A 20,787-nucleotide genomic window follows, 5' to 3' on the forward strand; every position below is an offset into this window, starting at 1 on the left:
TGCCTTTCCAGATGAGAGAGAAACTCTCATTGTGTTTGCCATGTGCCCTTCCACTTGAGAGAGAAACCATGAACTTCATTGGCCTTCTTGAACCAAGGTATCTGTCCCTGGGTGCCTTTGATAGGATATTTCTCTAGACGTGTTTTAATTGAAACATTTTCTCAGCCTTGCCTTGGAACTATAAACTAGCAACTGACTAAATTCACCTTTTTAAAAGCCATTCTGGTATATTGCATTCTGGCAGCTAGCGAATTAGAACACCCCACTTTTGTTTTTTCTTTAACAGATGGGAAAACTAAGACTTAGCAAGGGAAGTTAAGTCAGAGTTTATTTATGGCTAATAGCAAAAGGACAAATTTTTGCTACTTTCTGCACTATGGAGATTGGAGTAAATGACCCCCTCATTCCTGCATTACCAAATAAAAGCCACCTTTTCCTCCATCCTTTGGGAAACTTGCTAGCTGATTTTATTTCTAAAAATGAAAGAAACAGTGGTGTGTGGCTAATGACCATGTTAAGGAACAGATTTAAAAATTGGAGAAAGGAGATGAGAAGTTGAAAAGGGAAACAGAGGTATTGGTTTGAGCACTTGTGTACTGTGATTTGTATATATCGTCTCATTAGTTTTCCAAACAACTCAGTGAGATGAGAGGTAGTGTTCTTGTTTTACAGAAGAGAAAGTAGAGGTAGAAATATATAGTACTCAAGATCACCAAACAGGTAAGCTGGGATTCAGACCCAGTTCTGATACCTTGTTTTATAGCTACACCGTGTAATATTCTGGGAGCAAAGTTGTGTATATTTATTAACATTACTTTGTGATATTCTTTGTTTTAAATGGGCAATTTTAACATATATCATGCCTCTCAGATTCAGATGAGAAAAGAGAACCGAAGCCTTTTTTTCCTTCTGATTTTCCCTCTCTCTTTCTCTCTCTCTCCTCCCCCCTCTTCCCTTTCTTCACATTCTTTCTTCCTGTCTCTCTTATTCATACACACACACAAACATGGTTTTTTCCCTCAAGCCTGTCTTTCCCTAAAACTTCATAAAGTTTTATTGCTTTGAAGAGAATTTACTCAAGATATTTTATGCTCCAGAAAGGCTTTGATCTTGTTCTGTTTTAATGTAGAACTGTGAGTTTTTTTATTTACTTCCTTTACAATTGCCCTGTATCCTTGTTTTGAACTCTAGAGGAGCTTAACTTTTATCCCCAGCTTTGTCAAGGGAAATGCCAGGGGAAGGGCGTGTTGATTTCATGGCAGATGGTACAGCAATGGGTTCTCTTAAGTTTCACCTCCTTGTCTTAGTTATACTAGATGTGGGATAGTTGATTGGAGATAATTAGGACATGGTCATAAGTCCCAGTTATGTTCACAGCCTTTACTGCTGACCTTGTGACCTTGGGTAAATTACCCGTCTGCCTCAGTTTTTCCATTTTGCCTTTTTGGTATAGAAAGAATACTCTTTTTTTTTGTATGTTGTATGGCGGGGATCACATTTCATTTTTTCCATGTGGGTATCCCATTATTGCTGCACCGTTTGTTGAATTTTTGTTTATTTGTTTTCTTTGTTTGCTTTTTTTTTTTTTTTTTTTTGGTAAGTGCATGGGTTGGGAATCAAACCTGGTTCTCCTGCATGGCAGGAAAGAAGTCTACCACTGAACTACCCTTGTACCCCAAAAGAATACTTTTTTTTTTAATTTTTTATTTTTTTATTAACGGAAAGAAAAAAAAAAGAAATTAACACAACATTTAGAGATCATACTGTTCTACATATGCACTCAGTAATTCTTAACATCATCACATAGATGCATGATCATCGTTTCTTAGTACATTTGCATCGGTTTAGAGGAACTAGCAACACAACAGAAAAAGATATAAAATGTTAATATAAAGAAAAGAAATAAAAGTAGTAATAATAGTAAAAAACAACAACAACAAACAAACAAACAAGCAAACAAAAACAAAACAAACCCTATAGCTCAGATGCAGCTTCATTCAGTGTTTTAACATGATTACTTTACAATTAGGTATTATTGTGCTGTCCATTTTTGAGTTTTTGTATCTAGTCCTGTTGCACAGTCTGTATCCCTTCAGCTTCAATTACCCATTGTCTTACCCTGTTTCTAACTCCTGCTGAACTCTGTTACCAATGACATATTTCAAGTTTATTCTCGAATGTCCGTTCACATCAGTGGGACCATACAGTATTTGTCCTTTAGTTTTTGGCTGGATTCACTCAGCATAATATTCTCTAGGTCCATCCATGTTATTACATGGTTCATAAGTTTATCTTGTCTTAAAGCTGCATAATATTCCATTGTATGTATATACCACAGTTTGTTTAGCCATTCTTCTGTTGATGGACATTTTGGATGTTTCCATCTCTTTGCAATTGTAAATAACGCTGCTATAAACATTGGTGTGCAAATGTCCGTTTGTGTCTTTGCCCTTAAGTCTTTTGAGTAGATACCTAGCAATGGTATTGCTGGGTCGTATGGCAATTCTATATTCAGCTTTTTGAGGAACCGCCAAACTGCCTTCCACAGTGGTTGCACCCTTTGACATTCCCACCAACAGTGGATAAGTGTGCCTCTTTCTCCGCATCCTCTCCAGCACTTGTCATTTTCTGTTTTGTTGATAATGGCCATTCTGGTGGGTGTGAGATGATATCTCATTGTGGTTTTGATTTGCATTTCTCTAATGGCCAGGGACATTGAGCATCTCTTCATGTGCCTCTTGGCCATCCGTATTTCCTCTTCTGAGAGGTGTCTGTTCAAGTCTTTTTCCCATTTTGTAATTGGGTTGGCTGTCTTTTTGTTGTTGAGTTGAACAATCTCTTTATAAATTCTGGATACTAGACCTTTATCTGATATGTCGTTTCCAAATATTGTCTCCCATTGTGTAGGCTGTCTTCCTACTTTCTTGATGAAGTTCTTTGATGCACCCAAAAGAATACTTTTTATATCTTAGAAATATGCTCTGTAAACTAACTGACTGTTAACATTGTTTTACTTTTTTAAGAATTCTTCAATCTTTTGTGCATTAATTAAAAAAAAAAAACAACTTAGATTCTCAAGTCAATCTTAGTGACATGATCTTTTTACAGGGATAGCCATTCAGCAGAAGTGTGAAGATTTTAATTTTAGCTAATGGCTTATTTATATTTTGTGAATAGTTTTGTGAATAGGGAAAATTTGGAATGTTTTAATACTATCTTAAAATGTGTTTTTGATTTATTTTTTCATTATTAATAGCATGTGTTAGCCATGAAGTTAAGGATTTGCCATTGTGATTGTGAGCTAAAAGAGAGTAGGGTAGACCTAAATATATTTGATTTTCTTTGTTTCTCCCTTCCAGTTCCACTTGCTTGTCATTTGACCTGATATTGTTTTGAAATGATATGCTGACTGTAGAGGCCATGAGATTGTTTAAGAGCAGCCTGCATAGGAATGAGAATTTAGAGGAAGGAGGAAATTATGATGAATAGAGTGATTGGAGTTGATGCAAACCTTGGGAATTAGTGTACAGGGAGGTTAAATTATTGCTTAAATTGATCTACAAGACCTGTCCCTTTGAAGAGTTTTGACTCACATAGATGGAGGATTATAGTTTTAAGAGTCTACCTTAAGTTCATCCTGCTTGGCCTGATTTGGGCCCCTACTTGTGACCCACAGTTCTCCATTCACCTCAGGTTGACTCCCTTTTTTCGTTTCCCATAACGTCTGCTTCAGAGTTTCTTTCACTATCCTCAGACTCTCATTTCCATTTCCACCCTTCTCAGTTTTTAGGAGAGAGCCTAGCTCCCTGCTTCTGAGTAAATTGGGGTTCTCCAACACTGCTAAGTTTTATGCTACCTGAAAGCATCTTGTTACCTTTGCTTTCACTTCTCTCGTGAAGGTAGAAGAACCACGTTCATGCCCTCTGATGACCTTCACTTCCTGCTGTGGTCCTTATTATACGTGCTCCCATCTGTGAGCTTGAGTTTTCATTACTCAATTGTGTGTCTTTAGTGCCCTTTGTGACTCCCCTCTCCTGCCCATGTCTATCTGTTTTCCCACTCGTGATAATAGATAGTTGGGGAGTGTCAGCCACCATTCTAAGCATTCTGCTGAGTACTTTGTGCCGTGGAAGTATTTGGTTTTGTCTCCGCAGCAACACTGGGAGGTAGTTACAGGCAGCCCTCACTTTACATAGTTCTGATATGTGCAAATCCCCTAACAACATGGTTCAAATTGTTTAGCTGTTTGTAATTGCTAGTGCCAAATCCCTACGTAAAAAACAGATACCCTTTGTTCCAGTTTGCTAGCTGCTGATACGCAATACACCAGAAACGGAATGGCTTTTTAAAAGGGGAATTTACTAAGATACGAGTTTATAGTTCTAAGGCTATGAAAATGTCCCAGTTAAAGCAAGTCTAAAAAAAATGTCCAATCTCAGGCATCACGGAAGGATACCTTGATTTAAGAAGGCTGATTAAGTTCAGGGTTTCTCTCTCAAGTGGAAAGGCACATGTCAAACAACGGTCAGGGTTTCTCTGTTATCTGGAAAGGCACATGGTAAACACAGCGTCATCTGCTAGCTTCCTCTCCAGGCCTCCTGCTCTATGAAGTTCCCCAGGAGGCGTTTTCCTTCTTTGGCTCCAAAGGTCACTGTCTGGTGGATTCTCTGCTGCTTGTGGCTATGTTATTCTCTGCTCTCTCAGAATCTCCAGCTTTCTCCAAAATGTTTCCTCTTTTATAGGATTCCAGTAAAGTAATCAAGACCCACCTGAAATGGGTGGAGACACATCTCCATGGAGCTAATCTAATCAAGTTTCCAGTATACAGTGCTAAATAGGGTTTAAGAGAAGTGATTGCTCCCACAGGATTGGATTAGGATTTTTTAATAAATGACTTTTCTAAGGTACATAAATCCTTTCAAACCAGCACGCCCTTCATGATCAGTGCACTTCTTTCAAAGTCCATTGGTGATTTGTCACTGTATCTCTTTACACTGTGCATCTGTTACGAGCATGTGCTTGTGTAACCTTCTTGTCTCCCAGTGATAACCCCATGTGACATTTTACAAAAATGGATATTTGAAAGAGGAATTGGCCAGCAAAGATGGAAGTGCAGCAAAGGAATGAAAAATGATAAACCTGAAATTGAAATTTGAACCAGACTAAATGGAGTTGTAGAAGAAATAGCTGGCTGTGGAAATGTTGTTCCTGCTGCTGTTTAAGAAACTCTAGACATGCAGTCATAAGTATTTAGTAAAGGCAGATATCTACATATGTGAAAAGTGATTGAGTTGAATATAATGAAAGTGTCCCAGAGGAAGTGACATGGCCTGAAAACTTTACATTAAAGTAACTTTTAGAGACATTTCATGATTTGAAAGTGTAAAGGATAAAATGTTGGAAATGGATCAGAACCAAGAAAGGAGTATGACAATTTGCTGTGGATAGAAAATATGCTCCTTCTGTACCAAAGTTATATGATGAGAGATGGCAAGCCTTGTTAAACTACTTGTGGGTAGTTTTTATTTTTACAAATAAATAAAATACTTTAATTCTCCATGTTTCTAATGTTAATTGGACTTTCCCCCCATGTATTTATCATCAATAGTAAGAGAACTTTTAATGTTTTGAAAATTTTTGAAGGTTATGTGACAATCATAAAATTTCCCTTTGATGATCAAGATTGCTTTGCACTGTGTCAACTTGTATAATCATTTCTATGGCCCTGCACTACTGTACAAGTCCGGGCTACCTATGTTACTATCTCTTTTTACAGCTGAGGCCTATTGAGTAAATCTGTGATTTCTGTCTGACTTCTAAGTGCATGATCATGCCCTCTTTATTAGACTGCTATCCTTACACAAAACAAAACAAAAAGAAAATAGAAACAGAAAAAAGTTTGTCTAGTAGGCCCCTGATTTTTCCTTCTGCAAGTATACTAAATTCTCAAAAGAGCGGTCTTTTTTCTAATTTGTCTATAATACCTGAAATCTGGCTTCAGCATCTCCCTCGGTGCTGCTCTTCCTCACTCCATCTGTGCCAGTCACCCTGGCCTTCTTGGCCTTCTGTAATCATGCCAGTGCGCACCCCACCCACCAACCCCAGGGTCTTGGTCTTGACATTCCCTCTGCCTGGAATGCTTCTCCTCCATATAGCCACATAGCTTTCTTCCCTTCCTTTTTCAAGACTTTTCCTAAAATGGAAGATTTCAATGAGGCCTACTGTGACCTTCCCTACTTTAAATTGCTGGCATTTCACTTTTTCTCAAACTGTTCATTAGTGCTCCCTCCTTTGAAATCCCTGACACTTTGTGCCTTTCTTACAGTTTATATGTTAAAGTGCCCCATACATAATTTCTGAATGGTTACAATTATCTTTTCTGCATTGTAAGTCCTTTGAAGGCAGGGATTTTCTTGTTTAGCTTTATATTCCTGGCAGTGGATTGGTTTGTTTGTTTTATGTGGTAAGCGCTCAATAAATAGGTGAAATTCTACTTGTTGTTTAAGACCTAAGTTAAATATCTCTGCAAGGCTTTCCAGGTTACTTACTCCCGGAGTAAATAAATAGCTTTCCTGTTATATTCCCATGGCTCCTTGTCCACAAAACTATTGTAATTCTCATTACACTGTAATAGTGCATAGTTGATGGGCTCTTTGAGTTCCAGTACCTTGTCTCAATCAGCTTTTGTTTGCTTGTCTGCTTTCCCCTTCACCGAGTTCTAGCTTTGAATTCTGTGAGCAGGGACTGTATCTTGTGTATCGTATCACAGGCACTTAACCCAGTCCTTGATGTATGGTGGGTGCTAAAATATTTGTCAGATAAATGAGCTCCTCTTTAAAAAAATATTTTTATTGAGATATCTTCATGTACCATACAGTCCATGAAAAGTATACAATCAGTGGCTCACAGTATCGTCACATAGTTGTGTATTTATCATCATAATCATTTTTAGAACATTTGTATCACTCCAGAAAAAGAAATAAAAAGAAAAAAACCCATACATCCTATACCCTTTACCCCTCCCTCTCATTGACCATTAGTACTACAGTCCACCCCCCCCTTTTTCTTTTACCCCTCATCTCCCTCCTATTATTTATTTATTTTTTGTCTTTTTTTTTTGAACATTCATCTGCCCATACTCTGGATAAAGGGAACCTTAGCCACAGGGTTTTCACAATCACATGGTCCCCCATTGTAAAAGCTAAATAGTTATACAGTCATCTTCAAGAATGAAAGCTACTGAAATATGGTTCAGCAGTTTTAGATACTTCTCTCTAGCCTCTCCAATACACCATAAACTAAAAAGGGATCTCTGTATAATGTATGAGAATAACCTCCAGGAGAACCTCTCCATTCTGTTTGAAATCTCTCAACCACTGTAACTTTATTTTGTCTTATTTCTCTCTTCCCTCTTTTTGGCAAGGAGGCTTTTACAATCCCATGATGCTGGGCCCTAACTCATCCCCAGGAATCATGTCCCATGTTGCTAGGAAGATTTATACCCTGGAAGTTATGTCCCATGTAGAGGGGTGGACAGTGAGTTCATCTGCCAAGTTGGCTTAGAGACAGAGGCCACATCTGAGCAACAAAAGAGGTTCTCTGGGGGGTGACTCTTAGGCCTAATTTTAAGTAGGCTTGGCCTATCCTTTTGCAGGAATAAGTTTCATAGGGGCAAACCCCAAGATCAAAGGCTCAGCCTATTGATTTGGTTATGTCCACTATTTGTGAGGATATCAGAAATTCTCCAAATGGAGTAGTTGAATATTTCCACCTTTCTCCCCACTCCCTCAAGGATAATTTATTAATACTTCTTTATTCATTGCCCAGATCACTCTGGAATTTATTGGAACATCACACTAACCTGGAAAACCAACAAAATCTCACTCCCTGTGCAAGATTCCATGTAATTATGGTGTTTGTATAAACTGACCATACAAGTTAAAGTAGATAATGCGCTACCCAAAATATAAATTTTGCACCAAATAAGCATCCCTTCCTTTGGTCTCAAGACACATAGGAGTTGAAGTTTTAAAATATAGGCCACATCATCCTTTATGTTGTATTCTGATTTACCCTAGTCCTATCCACAGCAGCTTCATTCACGTCTCTAGTCAAAGTCTGATCACTTTTTCAACTTTTAAACAGTTGCTGTATTGGGTAAAATGAGCTCTTTTAAATACCATGGGGTATCATTTTTAATGTTGTATATCCATATCATGAGTTCTATGCATCTGTATCTTCCTAATGATATAAAGGGAGATTGCATTAGTTTCAGGAAAAACCCTTAATTTTAAATATAAAATTCTTCATTGAGAGTTATTTCTGAACTGACAAACATGTGGGCCCTATTTTTACTCTTCATATTATATAATACTTTCAAGCCTAATTAATATATGAATCTGAGGGTGAATTAGACCTTTTTCCCTCTTAGCTCATATTCTGCAACTAAAGTTGATAGCTGGGAGAAAGTTTGTAGGTCCATTTAGAATTGATAGGCTTTTTTGCGAGTGGCTTGTTTTCAGTTCACGGAAGAGATGAAAGAGTGAATGGCCTTTAGGCTTTATCCAGGGCGAAGAGGAATCCCACAGGTCCTGTCAGTACAGCTGATAGAGAAGAACAGCCCTGACCCTTTAGGTGCTTCCAGGTATAAGAAGAGAGGGACGATAGGTACCCTAACTGATTATCAATAGAAACAAAACAAACAGTTTGTTGTTTTACAAGATTTCCAGGAAATGTTATAACTAAATTCTTAGCATTGTTGCACTCAGAATTGTGTAAGCTGGATATCTCTAATAACCTGTTGTGAAATATATTTTCATGCTGTTTTAGCTTGATTTTTTTCTGCTCATTGTAGAAAATGTTTTTGTATGTACAGAATAATGTAAAGAGGAAGATTGCAGCCCAGTAGTAACTGGTATTTGCCTTTGGGTTCCAATTTTTTTCTCGCTTGTTTTAAAACAAAGACCGTATACATTTGTCATTTTGTCTCTTTTCTGCTTAAGATTTCATTGATAAGCCTTCACATTTTTTTCGTATATATGTTACTATTTGCAGAATAGTTGATGGTTAGTATTATAATTTACTTAACTGGGTGCTTATCATTGAGCAGTTGAGCTGTTGCCAATATTTTACTGTGAGAGAAATGAATGAGTCAATGACTGAACTCTGTCTTTTCACATACCATTGAGTTTCTCTTGGGACTTTATACATTAGGTAGTCTGGATGGGTGATGAAGTGTGATGACCCTACATAATGGTTGCCATGTTTCTTTATCATGGAAGGGTAGTTTACATTAGATCCATTTTTTTTCTCCTACTCAGATCTAAAAATTTTTTAAGGATACATTCTAAAAAGGGTTATTATTAAATCACAGGGAAGAAGTACTTAAAATTTTTTTTATTGACATAGCTTCACACACATACAGTCCATACATGATGTACAGTCAGTGGCTCACAGTATCATCGCATAGTTGTGTATTCATCACCTTAGTCATTTTTAGAACATTTGCATCACTCCAGAAAAAGAAATAAAAGAAAAAGCTCGTACATCCCATAGCCCTTCTCTTTCCTCTTATTAACCACAAGTATTTCAACCTACCCAATTTATTTTACCCCTTATCACCCCTATTATTCATTTATTTATTTTTTTCTGTATATTCTTACTCATCTGCCCATACCCTGGATAAAAGGAGCATGAGGTACAAGGTTTTCACCATCACACGCATTGCACAAAGTATATCGTTACACAATCGTCTTCAAGAATAAAGGCTACTGGAACATAGCTCTACAGTTTAACGTACTTCCCTCCAGCCACTCCAATACACTATAAACTAAAAAGGGATGTCTATGTAATGCATAGGGATAACCTCTCAACTCTGTTTGAAATTTCTCAGCCACTGAAACTTTATTTTGTCCTGTTTCTCTTTTCCCCCTCTGTTTCAAGAATGCTTTCTCAATCCCTTGTTGCCGGATCCCGACTCATTCTGGGACTTCTGTCCCACATTACCAAGGAGATTTACACCCCTGGGAGTCATGCCCCACATAGTATGGAGGGCAGTGAGTTCACCTGCTAAGTTGACTTAGAGTGAGTGAGGCCATGTCTTAACAACAAAAGAGGTTCTCTCAACAAAAAACACGTAGGCCTTTGGTAGTCTCCACTGCTTGTGAGAATATCAAGAATTCTCTAAGTGGAGAAGTTGAATATTTCCTGCTTTCTCCCCAGTCCGCCAAGGGGATTTTGCAAATGCTTCTTTATTCTCTGCCCAAATTACTATGGGATATTTCAGGACGTCACAGTAACCTGAACAAACCAACAAGATTCCATATATTTATGGTGTTCAGCTAAACTGACCAAAGAAGTTAAATTAGGTAATGTGCTACCAAAATATAAATTTCGCACCAGGTATCTCTCCCTTCACAAGGAAGTTGAAGTTTTAAAATATGGACAATATCATCCTTTACCCTGTATTCTAATCTACCTTAGTCCTATCCAGATCAGCTTCATTCGTATCTATAGTTGAGGTCTGATTCCTTTGTCAACTTTTTTTTTTTGGTTTATAACATCCTTTTTTCTTTTTTTTAAATTAATTTTTAAATTTTTTAAAAATATAACAAACACAAACATTCTTAACATATAATCATTCTGTTCTACATATATAATCAGTAATTCACATCATCACATAGTTTGCATATTCATCATCATGATCATTTCTTAGAACATTTGCATCAATTCAGAAAAAGAAGTAAAAAGAAAACAAAAAAATTCATACAATTTATATTCATTCAATTCATATGTTATGTTATAACATATAAACAAAAAACAGTAAACATTCAAGTACATTTTAACAAGTAGTTATACAATGGATCTTAAAGTTTAATATGGGTTACAGTCCCACAATTTTTCATTTTTCCTTCTAGGTGCTTCAAGACACAGGAAGGCAGAAGACATATCAATATATTGATTCAGCAGTTATATTCATTTGTTGAATGAATTTGTTGAATCCTATCTTCTCTATTATACTCTTTCATTTCTCTCTTTTTTGTGGAAAATAACATATATACAAAAACAATAAATTTCAAAGTACATTGCAGTAATTACTTGTAGAATTGATCACAGAGTTTGGTATAGATTACATTTCCACAGCTTTAGATTTTTATTTCTAGCTGCTCTAAGGTACTGGAGACTAAAAGAAATATCAGTGTACTGATTCAGTGCACATACTCATTTGTTAAACCTGACTTTCTCTGTATAACTCCACCATCAGCTTGATCTTTTTCTCACTCTTTAGGAGAATTTGGACTATGGCCATTCTAACTTGTTCGTTTTTGAAGGGGCTGTCAATAATGTGGGATAGAAGATAGAAATAGTTGATGTTCTGGAGAGGCTGGGCCCTCTAGGTTTCAGGACTTCTCTGGTCCAGGGACCCATCCGGAGGTTGTAGGTTTCTGGAAAGTTACCCTAGTGCATGGAACCTTTGTAGAATCTTATATATTGCCCTAGGTGTTCTTTAGGATTGGCTGGAATGGTTTTGGTTGGGGTTTGGCAAGTTATCATAGGTAGCAATGTCTGCCTGAAGCTTGCATAAGAGTAACCTCCAGAGTAGCCTCTCGACTCTATTTGAATTCTCTCAGCCACTTTTATCTTATTTGTTACACTTCTTTTCTCCCTCTTGGTCAGAATGGCATAGGTTGTTGGAATTTTGATTGGTACTGCTTTGAATCTGTAGATCAATTTGCACAGAATTGACATCTTAACTATATTTAACCTTTGTCAACTTTTTAAACAGTTCCTGTATGGGGTAATACTGACTTTCATAGCTTCAGAGCTCTAACTCTGAGTCTCAGGTGTTACATAAATATCCGAAGTTTCTGGGAATGACCAGGTTATATACAAATAGCTCAGTATCTCAGAATTTAGAAAGAACAGTTAATGACTCCTGAATATATGTGACTACTGTAAGAGCTTATAATGTAGGACCCTTTACAGTAGGCCCCATGCTCCTGGGGGCCTGACAGCCGATGCTCTCGACTTCAGTTCACCGAGTTTTTATAGTATAGTTAGTCCATGTGAGCAAGACATGATAATATTAGTCTTTTTGTTTCTGACGTTTCGGAAACCGTCCTTAAAGTTCATTCACCTGGTTGTGGAAGAGCTATTTTTAAGCCGCTTCGTATGTAGTGCCACATCTCTTTCCAGATATTATGTGTCTACCAGCAATATATGAGGATGTTTTTCCTGGCGAGAGCTTTAAATCAAAAGAAAAAACAAACAGCAACAAAAATAAAAAGAAAATAAATTTGTCCGTGAGATAAAGTTTCAACTATTTTATTTTTTTTAAATGTAGAGCAGTTATATGATGCATTCTCACCGAATTGTTTTTCATTCTGTGAAACAGGTGATTTGATGAAGAGTGCTGCGGGAGAGTTTGCAGATGATCCCTGCTCCTCTGTGAAGCGTGGGAACATGGTTCGGGCAGCCCGAGCTTTGCTCTCTGCTGTTACTAGGCTGTTGATTTTGGCTGACATGGCAGATGTCTACAAACTACTTGTTCAACTGAAAGTTGTAAGTACAGGCCCGGGTCTGTAATTTGTTCTCTATCACAGTGAGGCCACTGCTTGACGGACTTGGTTCAGTATTTCTTAGGATTTTGTTTGGTTCTGTACTTGTTTTACTTAAATGGACCAGGAATATTTTTATTTAATTTGCACTTACTCTTCTATACCAAATGTACATATTGCTGGCTCCGTTGTGTGCCAGTGTTTTCTTGGTCCTAATGAAGAAGGTATTGTTTAACTCTGCCTTTTTGCAGTAGTGATTAAATATTTCCTTGTATTAGTAGAGTTCAGAGTTGAGAAACCAACACTACATTAAATTTGAATACTTTTAGTAGAGGTCAGTGTAATACTGTCTTCCCTACTGAACGTGCTTAGAGGTAATAGCTGCTCAAATGTTTGAGGGTCATGCAAACTCAAGAGAAAGTTTGGATTGCTGGCTATGTAGGTTGCAAAACTTCTACAACTTCCAACAGTTCGACACTAGTTGCATATACTGTAGTATATTCAATTTAATTCAGTTCTGATTCTGAACTACCCAAGAGTTAGGCCAGATTCTACAGGTGAAAGGCTGTTGTATACAAGACCACCTTTAAGGCTCTGGTACTTCTGATCTGCTGGCTACAAATTCAGGAGTTCCTACCATCCCTTCTGGTCTGATAACTTGCTAAAATGACTCACAGAACTCAGTGAAAATGCTATGCTTACGATTTTGACTTAATTACAGTAAAAGGATTACAAATAAGCCCAAAGAAAAGATGCATAGGGAGATTGTCTGGGAGGGTCTCCAACACATGCTTCCTTTCCAGGTGGAGTCAGAACTAGTTAAAAAGTGTCACCAGCCCAGTGCAGTGATGTTCTTGTCGATTGCAGAACTCATCGGATCTCTGTGTGTACCAAGTTTATAGGGGGTCTCATTATATAGACTTGATTTGTGGAACCATTGCCCAGGGGTTGAACTCAATCTGTAGCCCCCTGCCCAGAGGTCTGGCTGAGGTGAAGTAGCCTGAAGCCCTAACCCCCTAGACACATGGTTGGTTTTCCTGGTGTGGCCAGTCCCCACCCTGTCATTTCATTAGCACATGAACTGTCAGGTGTTATCCTGGGCCCACCATGTATAACAAAAGAAATAATGAAGACTTAGAGGTTACTTCCCAGGATCTGGGGACAGAAACTTGGCTAAAATTTTTCATTATATTATGCTGGCTTTCTGAGTAGCTGTTGAAAGCAGTACAAAAAATCCTAGGACTTTAAGTACAGACTCTTCCATTTCAGAATTTTTCATTTTTGGGGATATGTTTTTATAGGTGGAAGATGGTATCTTGAAACTGAGGAATGCTGGTACTGAACAAGACTTAGGAATACAGTATAAAGCCCTGAAACCTGAAGTGGATAAACTGAATATTATGGCAGCCAAAAGACAACAGGTACAATCATGATATGGGGATATATTAAGTTGTTTATGTCACTATCTAGTAGGAAAAATCCATTTTGTGTAAGTTTTCTGAAACTATTGTTGCCTTCCTCTAGCAATACAATGCCATTAAAATATTTTTAACTTTAAGAAGCATCGTTTCAACATTATGATGTTAATAAAACTGAAAGTTTCATTCATGTTATGCGCCTGTTTAATTCTCTTGCCAATTTTACTTTAAATAACTTGGCAATTCGCCTTGAAGATAGTATCTGGAGATGTGATAGACTTTTTTTTTTTAACCTTTTTTATTGTATAATATAACATATATACAAAGCAAAAAAGAAAAAAGCAATAGTTTTGAAAGCACTCTTCAACAGGTAGTTACGGAACAGATCCCAGAGTTTGTCATATAGTCCTCTCAGATTTTTCCTTTTGTCTTCTCTGGAATATAGGAGGCTAGAGGGGGTAAATATTTTTATCATCAAAATTGACTTTCTCTTTCTTTTTTGTGAAAAATAACATATATACAAAAAAGCAATAGATTTCAAAGCACAGCACAACAATTAGTTGGAGAACAGATTTCAGAGTTTGGTATGGGTTACAATTCCACAATTTTTGGTTTTTACTTCTAGCTGCTCTAAGATACTGGAGACTAAAAGAAATACTAGTTTAATGATTCAGCAATCATATTCATTTGTTAAACCCTATCTTCTCTGTATAGCTCCACCATCACCTCTGATCTTTTTATTCCACTCTTTAGGGTTATTTGAGCTATAGCCATTCTAACTTTCTCATGTTGGAAGGGGCTGTCAGTAACATGGGATAGGGAGATGGAACTAGCTAGTATTCTGGAGAAGCTGGGCCCTCTAGGTTTCAGGACTTATCTGGTCCAGGGACCCATCTGGAAGTTGTAGGTTTCTGGAAAGTTATCCTAGTGCATGGAATCTTTGTAGAATCTTATGATATTGCCCTAGGTGTTCTTTAAGATTGGCTGGAATGGTTTTGGTTGGTGTTTGGCAGGTTATCATAGGAAGAAATGCTACCTGTAGTTTGCATAAGAGTGGCTTCCATAGTAGTCTGTCAACTCTATTTGACCTCTCTCAGCCACTGATACTTTATAAGTTACACTTCTTTTGCTGCTTTTGGTCAGGATGGAATTGTTGATCCCACAGTGCCAGGGCTGAACTCATCGCTGGGAGTCCTCTCCTACGCTGCCAGGGAGACTTTCACCCCTGGATGTCATGTCCTATGTAGAGGGGAGGGCAGTGATTTCACTTGCAAAGTGGGGCTTTGAGAGACTGAGGTCATAGCTGAGCAACAAAAGAGGTCCTCCAGAAGTAACTCTATGTATACCTACAGGTAGACTAAGCTTCTCCGCTACCTACATAAGCTTTGCAAGAGCAAGCCTCAAGATCAAGGGCTTGACCTATTGGTTTGGGTGTCCCTAATGTTTGACACTGTATCGGGGGTTTCCCTGGCTGTAAAGTTTAATAGTTGCATATCTTTTCTCTCATCCATCAAGGGACTTTGTCAATACTTTTTGATTATCTGCTTAGTATATTCTAGGTTGTATCCAGGCATTACATTAAGCTATACAGGATTAAAGGCCTTCATTCTTATTCTGGGCTCCCAGTGTTTCACTTGTTCAAATGAGCTATCCAGACAGGTTGAGTTAGATTATGTGCTACAGAAAATGTAAGTTCTGGACAAAATGAACCTTTCTTCCTTTGGTCTCAAAGAGTAGGTGCAGTTCTAAAATACAGACAACATTACCCCTGTGTTCTGAATTACCTTAAATGGGACCTGATCAGCTTCGTTCTTATCTCTAAATACCAGATTAAAGGTATATAAAATAGCTTCTCAAAAATCCAGAAATAATGATTACTACTCCAGACAAAATATGTCTACTATAAGAGCTTACAATTTAGGCCACTGTTTTCTTATAATCATTTTCTAAAGAAGACTATACAGTAATTGTTCTTTCATTTCTGGCTTATTTTGCCTCACCAAATGTCCCACAGGTTCATTCACATCCTTGCATGCCTCATGACTTCGTTCCTTTTTGTAGCAGCACAATATTCGATCATATGTATACACAGTCATTTGCCAATCTACTTCTCAGTCAGTGCATTTTTCAGCCATCTTTACCATGGTCATAAAAGTGGAGTCATACGGTATCTGTCCTTTTGAGTCTGGCTTATTTCACTCAGCATTATGTCCTCAAGGCTCATCCATCTTAGTCATGTGTTTTAGGACATCATTTCATCTTACTGCTGCATAATATTCCTTTTTTTTTTGTTAATCCACTCGTCTGTTAATGGGCATTTGGATTGTTTCCATCTTTTGGCAATTGTGAATAATGCTGCTGTGAATATTGGTGTGCAGACATCTGTTTGTGCCACTGCTTTCAGCTCTTCTTGGTATATGCCAAGTAGTGCTATTGCTGGGTCATAGGGCAGCTCAAAATTGAGTTTCCTTAGGAATTGCCAAACTGTCTTCTGTAGTGGCTGTACCATTATATATTCCCACCAGGAGTGTGTAAGTGTCCCAATTTCTCCACATTCTCTACAAAATGTATTGTTTCCTGTTTAATAGCAGCCATTCTTTTTTTTTTTTTTAACTTTTTTTATTAATTAAAAAAAATTAACAAACAAAACATTTAGATGTCATTCCATTCAGCATATACAATCAGTAATTCTTAATATCATCACATAGTTGCATATTCATCATTTCTTAGTACATTTGCATCGATTTAGAAAAAGAAATAAAAAGACAACAGACAAAGAAATAAAATGATAATAGAGAAAGAGAGACTATACATACCATACCCCTTACCCCTCGCTTTCATTTACCACTATTTCAAACTGAATTTATTTTAGCATTTGTTCCCCCTATTATTTATTTTTATTCCATATGTTCTACTCTTCTGTTGATATAGTAGCTAAAAGGAGCATCAGACATAAGGTTTTCACATTCACAGAGTCTCATTGTGAAAGCTATAACATTGTTCAATCATCATCAAGAAACATGGCTACTGGAACACAGCATTACATTTTCAGGCAATTCCCTCCAGCCTCTCCACTACATCTTGAACAACAAGGTGATATCTACTTAATGCGTAAGAATAACCTCCAGGATAACCTCTTGACTCTGTTTGGAATCTCTCAGCCATTGACACTTTGTCTCATTTTACTCTTCCCCCTTTTGGAGCAGCCATTCTTATACGCTTGAGGTAGTATTTCATTGTAGTCTTGATCTGCATTTCCCTTATAGCTCATGAAAATGAGCATTTCTTCATGTGCTTTTGAGCCATCTGTACTTGCTCTTCAGAAGAATGCCTATTCATATCTTTAGCCCATTTTGTAATTGGGTTGTTTGTTTTTTTGTTGTTGAGTTGTATGATTTCTGTATGTAGAAGAGAGATAGAGAGATAGAGAGACAAAAGAGGTTTTCTGGGGGGTGACTCTTAGGCCTAATGTTAAGTAGACTTAATCTGTCCTTTGCAGGGATAAGTTTCATAGGGGCTCCATTATGTCATTAGCCATCCCATTTATTTTATTTAGTAGAATTATATAAACATCTTTCATTAGTTGTTCCAATGTCAGGTTCTCCTCTGGTGTTTTAATTTGGTTAATAGGGGGCTGGGCTATACCTGTCTGCATCATGATATGTTCAGTGATCTGCTGCTGCCTTTGTGGCATGTAAATATCTTGATTGGTTCACTTTGAAAGTTGATTCCTTTCAGTAGTCTAAAGCCTTGTATTTGTGGGATGGATGTGGAGCAGGATGCATGGCATGGGGTGGGGTACAACAGTGCAGTCATATGTTGCAACACAGGTATATGTGCAGGTTGGGGGGAGGGGAGGATGTGGCTGTGTGGTACACTTGTCTGGGATGTGCTGGTCTAGGGCACAGGGCCCTTTGTGTGCATGTGCAGAGCTAGGGTTGTGGGTTGGCATTGTGCCTGCTTGGGCTGGGGGTGGATGCCATGCTGGCAGGTCAGCAGTTTCCCAGAACTAGGGGGCAAGACTGGGATTGTATGCATGTTCGGATCTGGGAGTGCTGTGACCTGATGTACACGTGGGCAGAGGTCAGGGGAGGAGAGGTGGGGCTATGCACCTGTATTGGCTGGGGGCGGGTGTAGCCTGGGTATGGAGGTAAGCACCCACAGTCTGTATGTCCTAGCCACTGGTTGCTGGGGGCAGGAACTTGGAGGTAGGGCTTGGGAGGTGGAAGGCAAGACTGCACTTGCGCGGGAGAGGTGGGTTGGGTTGGGGCAGGTGAGCAGGTGCTTGGGGTGGTGGTGTGGGGCAGGGACTTGTGCAGAGAGGTTGTTGGGGCAGCGGCGCTTGGAGCACAGGGAGGGGGAGTGGGTGACAGGGTTCAGATGCATGGGGTTGTGGGGTGAGTTGCAGGTCACAGGACTGCGCTGGTGAGGGTAGTGCGTTCAAGGAATGTGACTTGGCTTACTTCCTAGTCCCTGTCTCCCCATCTTCCTGTCTCTCCATCCGTGCATTCCTGAGGGCTCCAGGCTTTTGCATTAGGTTGTTTGCACCAGCTTAACAGTCTGTGGTTCTCTGCTTATCAGATCCTCAGCTTTTGCAACCAGGACTCTTCTGTGTGGGGCAGAAGACTCTCCCAGGGTACTTATACCCTGGAATCGCCCTCTCAGTCACCCTTTCATCCCTTCTTTAGCTGTTCCTTGGAGAAGGGGTAAACTTGAGCTATGCTATTCACCATCTTCCTGGAACCCTAGATAGGCTTTTTTTTTGCATGGGCAAGTACCAGGATAGGCCTTTTTAATGTTATATACATTCAAGGTGGTGGTGGTGGACTTTAATTGAAAAATTTTAAACCTAAACAGGTTAAAACATGTTTGAATTACTTTTATATCAGAAAATGTCTCTACCCCTCCCCCATTGTTTTGTCACTTTCTGAGTATTTCTTATTATTATTTTTAATTTCTTCAGTATTAGAAATTTGTGTGGCACATGGAAAGTTGTTCTGATTTTTCCAAACTTTGATAGCCTTTTGGCTTTTTTCACTCTTGAACTGCTTTGAAACCTGTCCTGTCCTCTTCCAGTTGGATGCTGTGTTTTAGGTGTGTATTCTGCAGGAAGGATACACATATAGTCATTTAGCTTCTTATAACATCTGTAGTCTTGATCTAGCTTTTGTGTTTAGTTCTTAATTTTTAAGAAGCCCCCCAAAATTAATTTTTAATATTAATCAATATCATATCAGGATAATTTGCACTGCAGTTCACAGAAAACCCAGCTTTAAAACTGTGTGAACAATGAGGGATGTATTTTTTTCACTAACTGGAAGTCCCAGGGTAAGTTAAATGACTCCAGAGTTGTTTTCAGTAGTGCCATCTGCAGTATGCCTGTCTTTGGATGGCTGCAGAAGCTCCAGACATGACATTTGCACACATCAAAATGTCTAGTGGGAAAATTCCACATGTCTCTTAGTAGCTTTCATTTGGTTGTATTTATATTAGTGCAAAATCTCTACCCCCACAGGGTCGAGAAGATTAGATTAAATGATATATGTAAAGTGTAAAGTAGGCAGTCAGTGAATAGTAGCTATTGCTTATATTTCAAGCCACAGGATTAACTCCATGTTCCTCATAAGATGTGATCAGACTGACGCTGTACATATGAGATTCTGTTTTTACATTTCTGGAGCTTAATATTACATATAATAATATAATTAGATTTGGTAAATTGCCTGAGTAATTTAGTTAGTGTAGGTTTAATGTGTTTTGATCATTTATTCTTATCTTTGCTTCTGTCACATAAATCATAAGTAGCTTTTTTCTTTTTGCTGGGGCTGATTGATCATAAGAACTTGTTTCATAGTGTGATAATTTATAAGGATGGCAAGATGGCCAGATTTTGCCCACAATTTATTTTAATTAACATTAATAAATTAATCAGTATTTGAAAAATAAGGATTGCTGAACAATCCTGCTGTCTTATAACCTAGTCTGATCTTGGTTTATGAAGAATTACAATTTTGGATAACATAAGAACATTTAGACTATTGCTTATTAGTGTGTATATTTGCGAAATGGTAGATAAGTAAATGGATGATGCTCTTGAGATAAACACAACAATCCAGAATCTAGCATGTTATTGGAGAAACTTAATGGAAAGTAATACTGACTGATTTTAATTCTGTGTGCCATGAATTCATGAAGAGTTCCTTGTATTTAATCCCTGATGTGTTAAAAAAAAAAAAGTATGAGTAAATGTCTGAAATAAAGTGTCACAAAATCTTGAATTTATTGTGTACGTGCTGGATAATCTCCTGTTTCCTCTCTGGATCTGCTTTCCACTTTTGTTTACCCTGCTCTCTGCTCTAGGATGCTGACCGGTCTGTACTGCATCCATGTACTCCTTTGTCCTCTGGCTTCTGATTGGGTTTAGCCAGTGGGAGGACCAGTGGGACATCAGAGGAGGAAGGAGAGTAAGGTGTGGTCTTTATTCTCCTGGCTTCATCCCTGCTGGTTGCCCTTAGGTGACTAAAAGTGGGGGTTGTGTACTCTTGACGTAGCATGCTCCCTGGGCTATGGTAACTGCTGCCTCTCCTTCAGTCTAAATGCCTTTAACAGCCTTGTGGTTTCCCTTCACCTCACTATATCTTTTTAATATAGATCCTAAGCCATTTTTGAGTTATCCAATTTGATTTTTCTAACTGCAAATTTTATTGAGATATACTTATATACCACATAATCCATTAAAAATGAACAGTGTCTCATAGTATCATCACCTAGTTGTGCATTTATCATTAAACTCAATTTTAGACCATTTTCAT

General features: G+C 38.1%; 1 protein-coding gene across 1 annotated transcript in view; it reads left to right on the forward strand.

Moving 5' to 3' along the window:
• Positions 1–20,787, forward strand: part of CTNNA1 (catenin alpha 1) — a 219,353-nt gene that overhangs the window by 74,025 nt on the left and 124,541 nt on the right. The window contains exons 4-5 of the mRNA XM_077138601.1: positions 12,395–12,561; positions 13,859–13,978. Coding sequence (XP_076994716.1) covers positions 12,395–12,561; positions 13,859–13,978 — 287 coding nt within the window. The remainder of the gene's footprint in view (positions 1–12,394; positions 12,562–13,858; positions 13,979–20,787) is intronic.

This window comes from Tamandua tetradactyla, chromosome 20 (assembly GCF_023851605.1).
Source record: "Tamandua tetradactyla isolate mTamTet1 chromosome 20, mTamTet1.pri, whole genome shotgun sequence".
Lineage (NCBI taxonomy): Eukaryota > Metazoa > Chordata > Mammalia > Pilosa > Myrmecophagidae > Tamandua > Tamandua tetradactyla.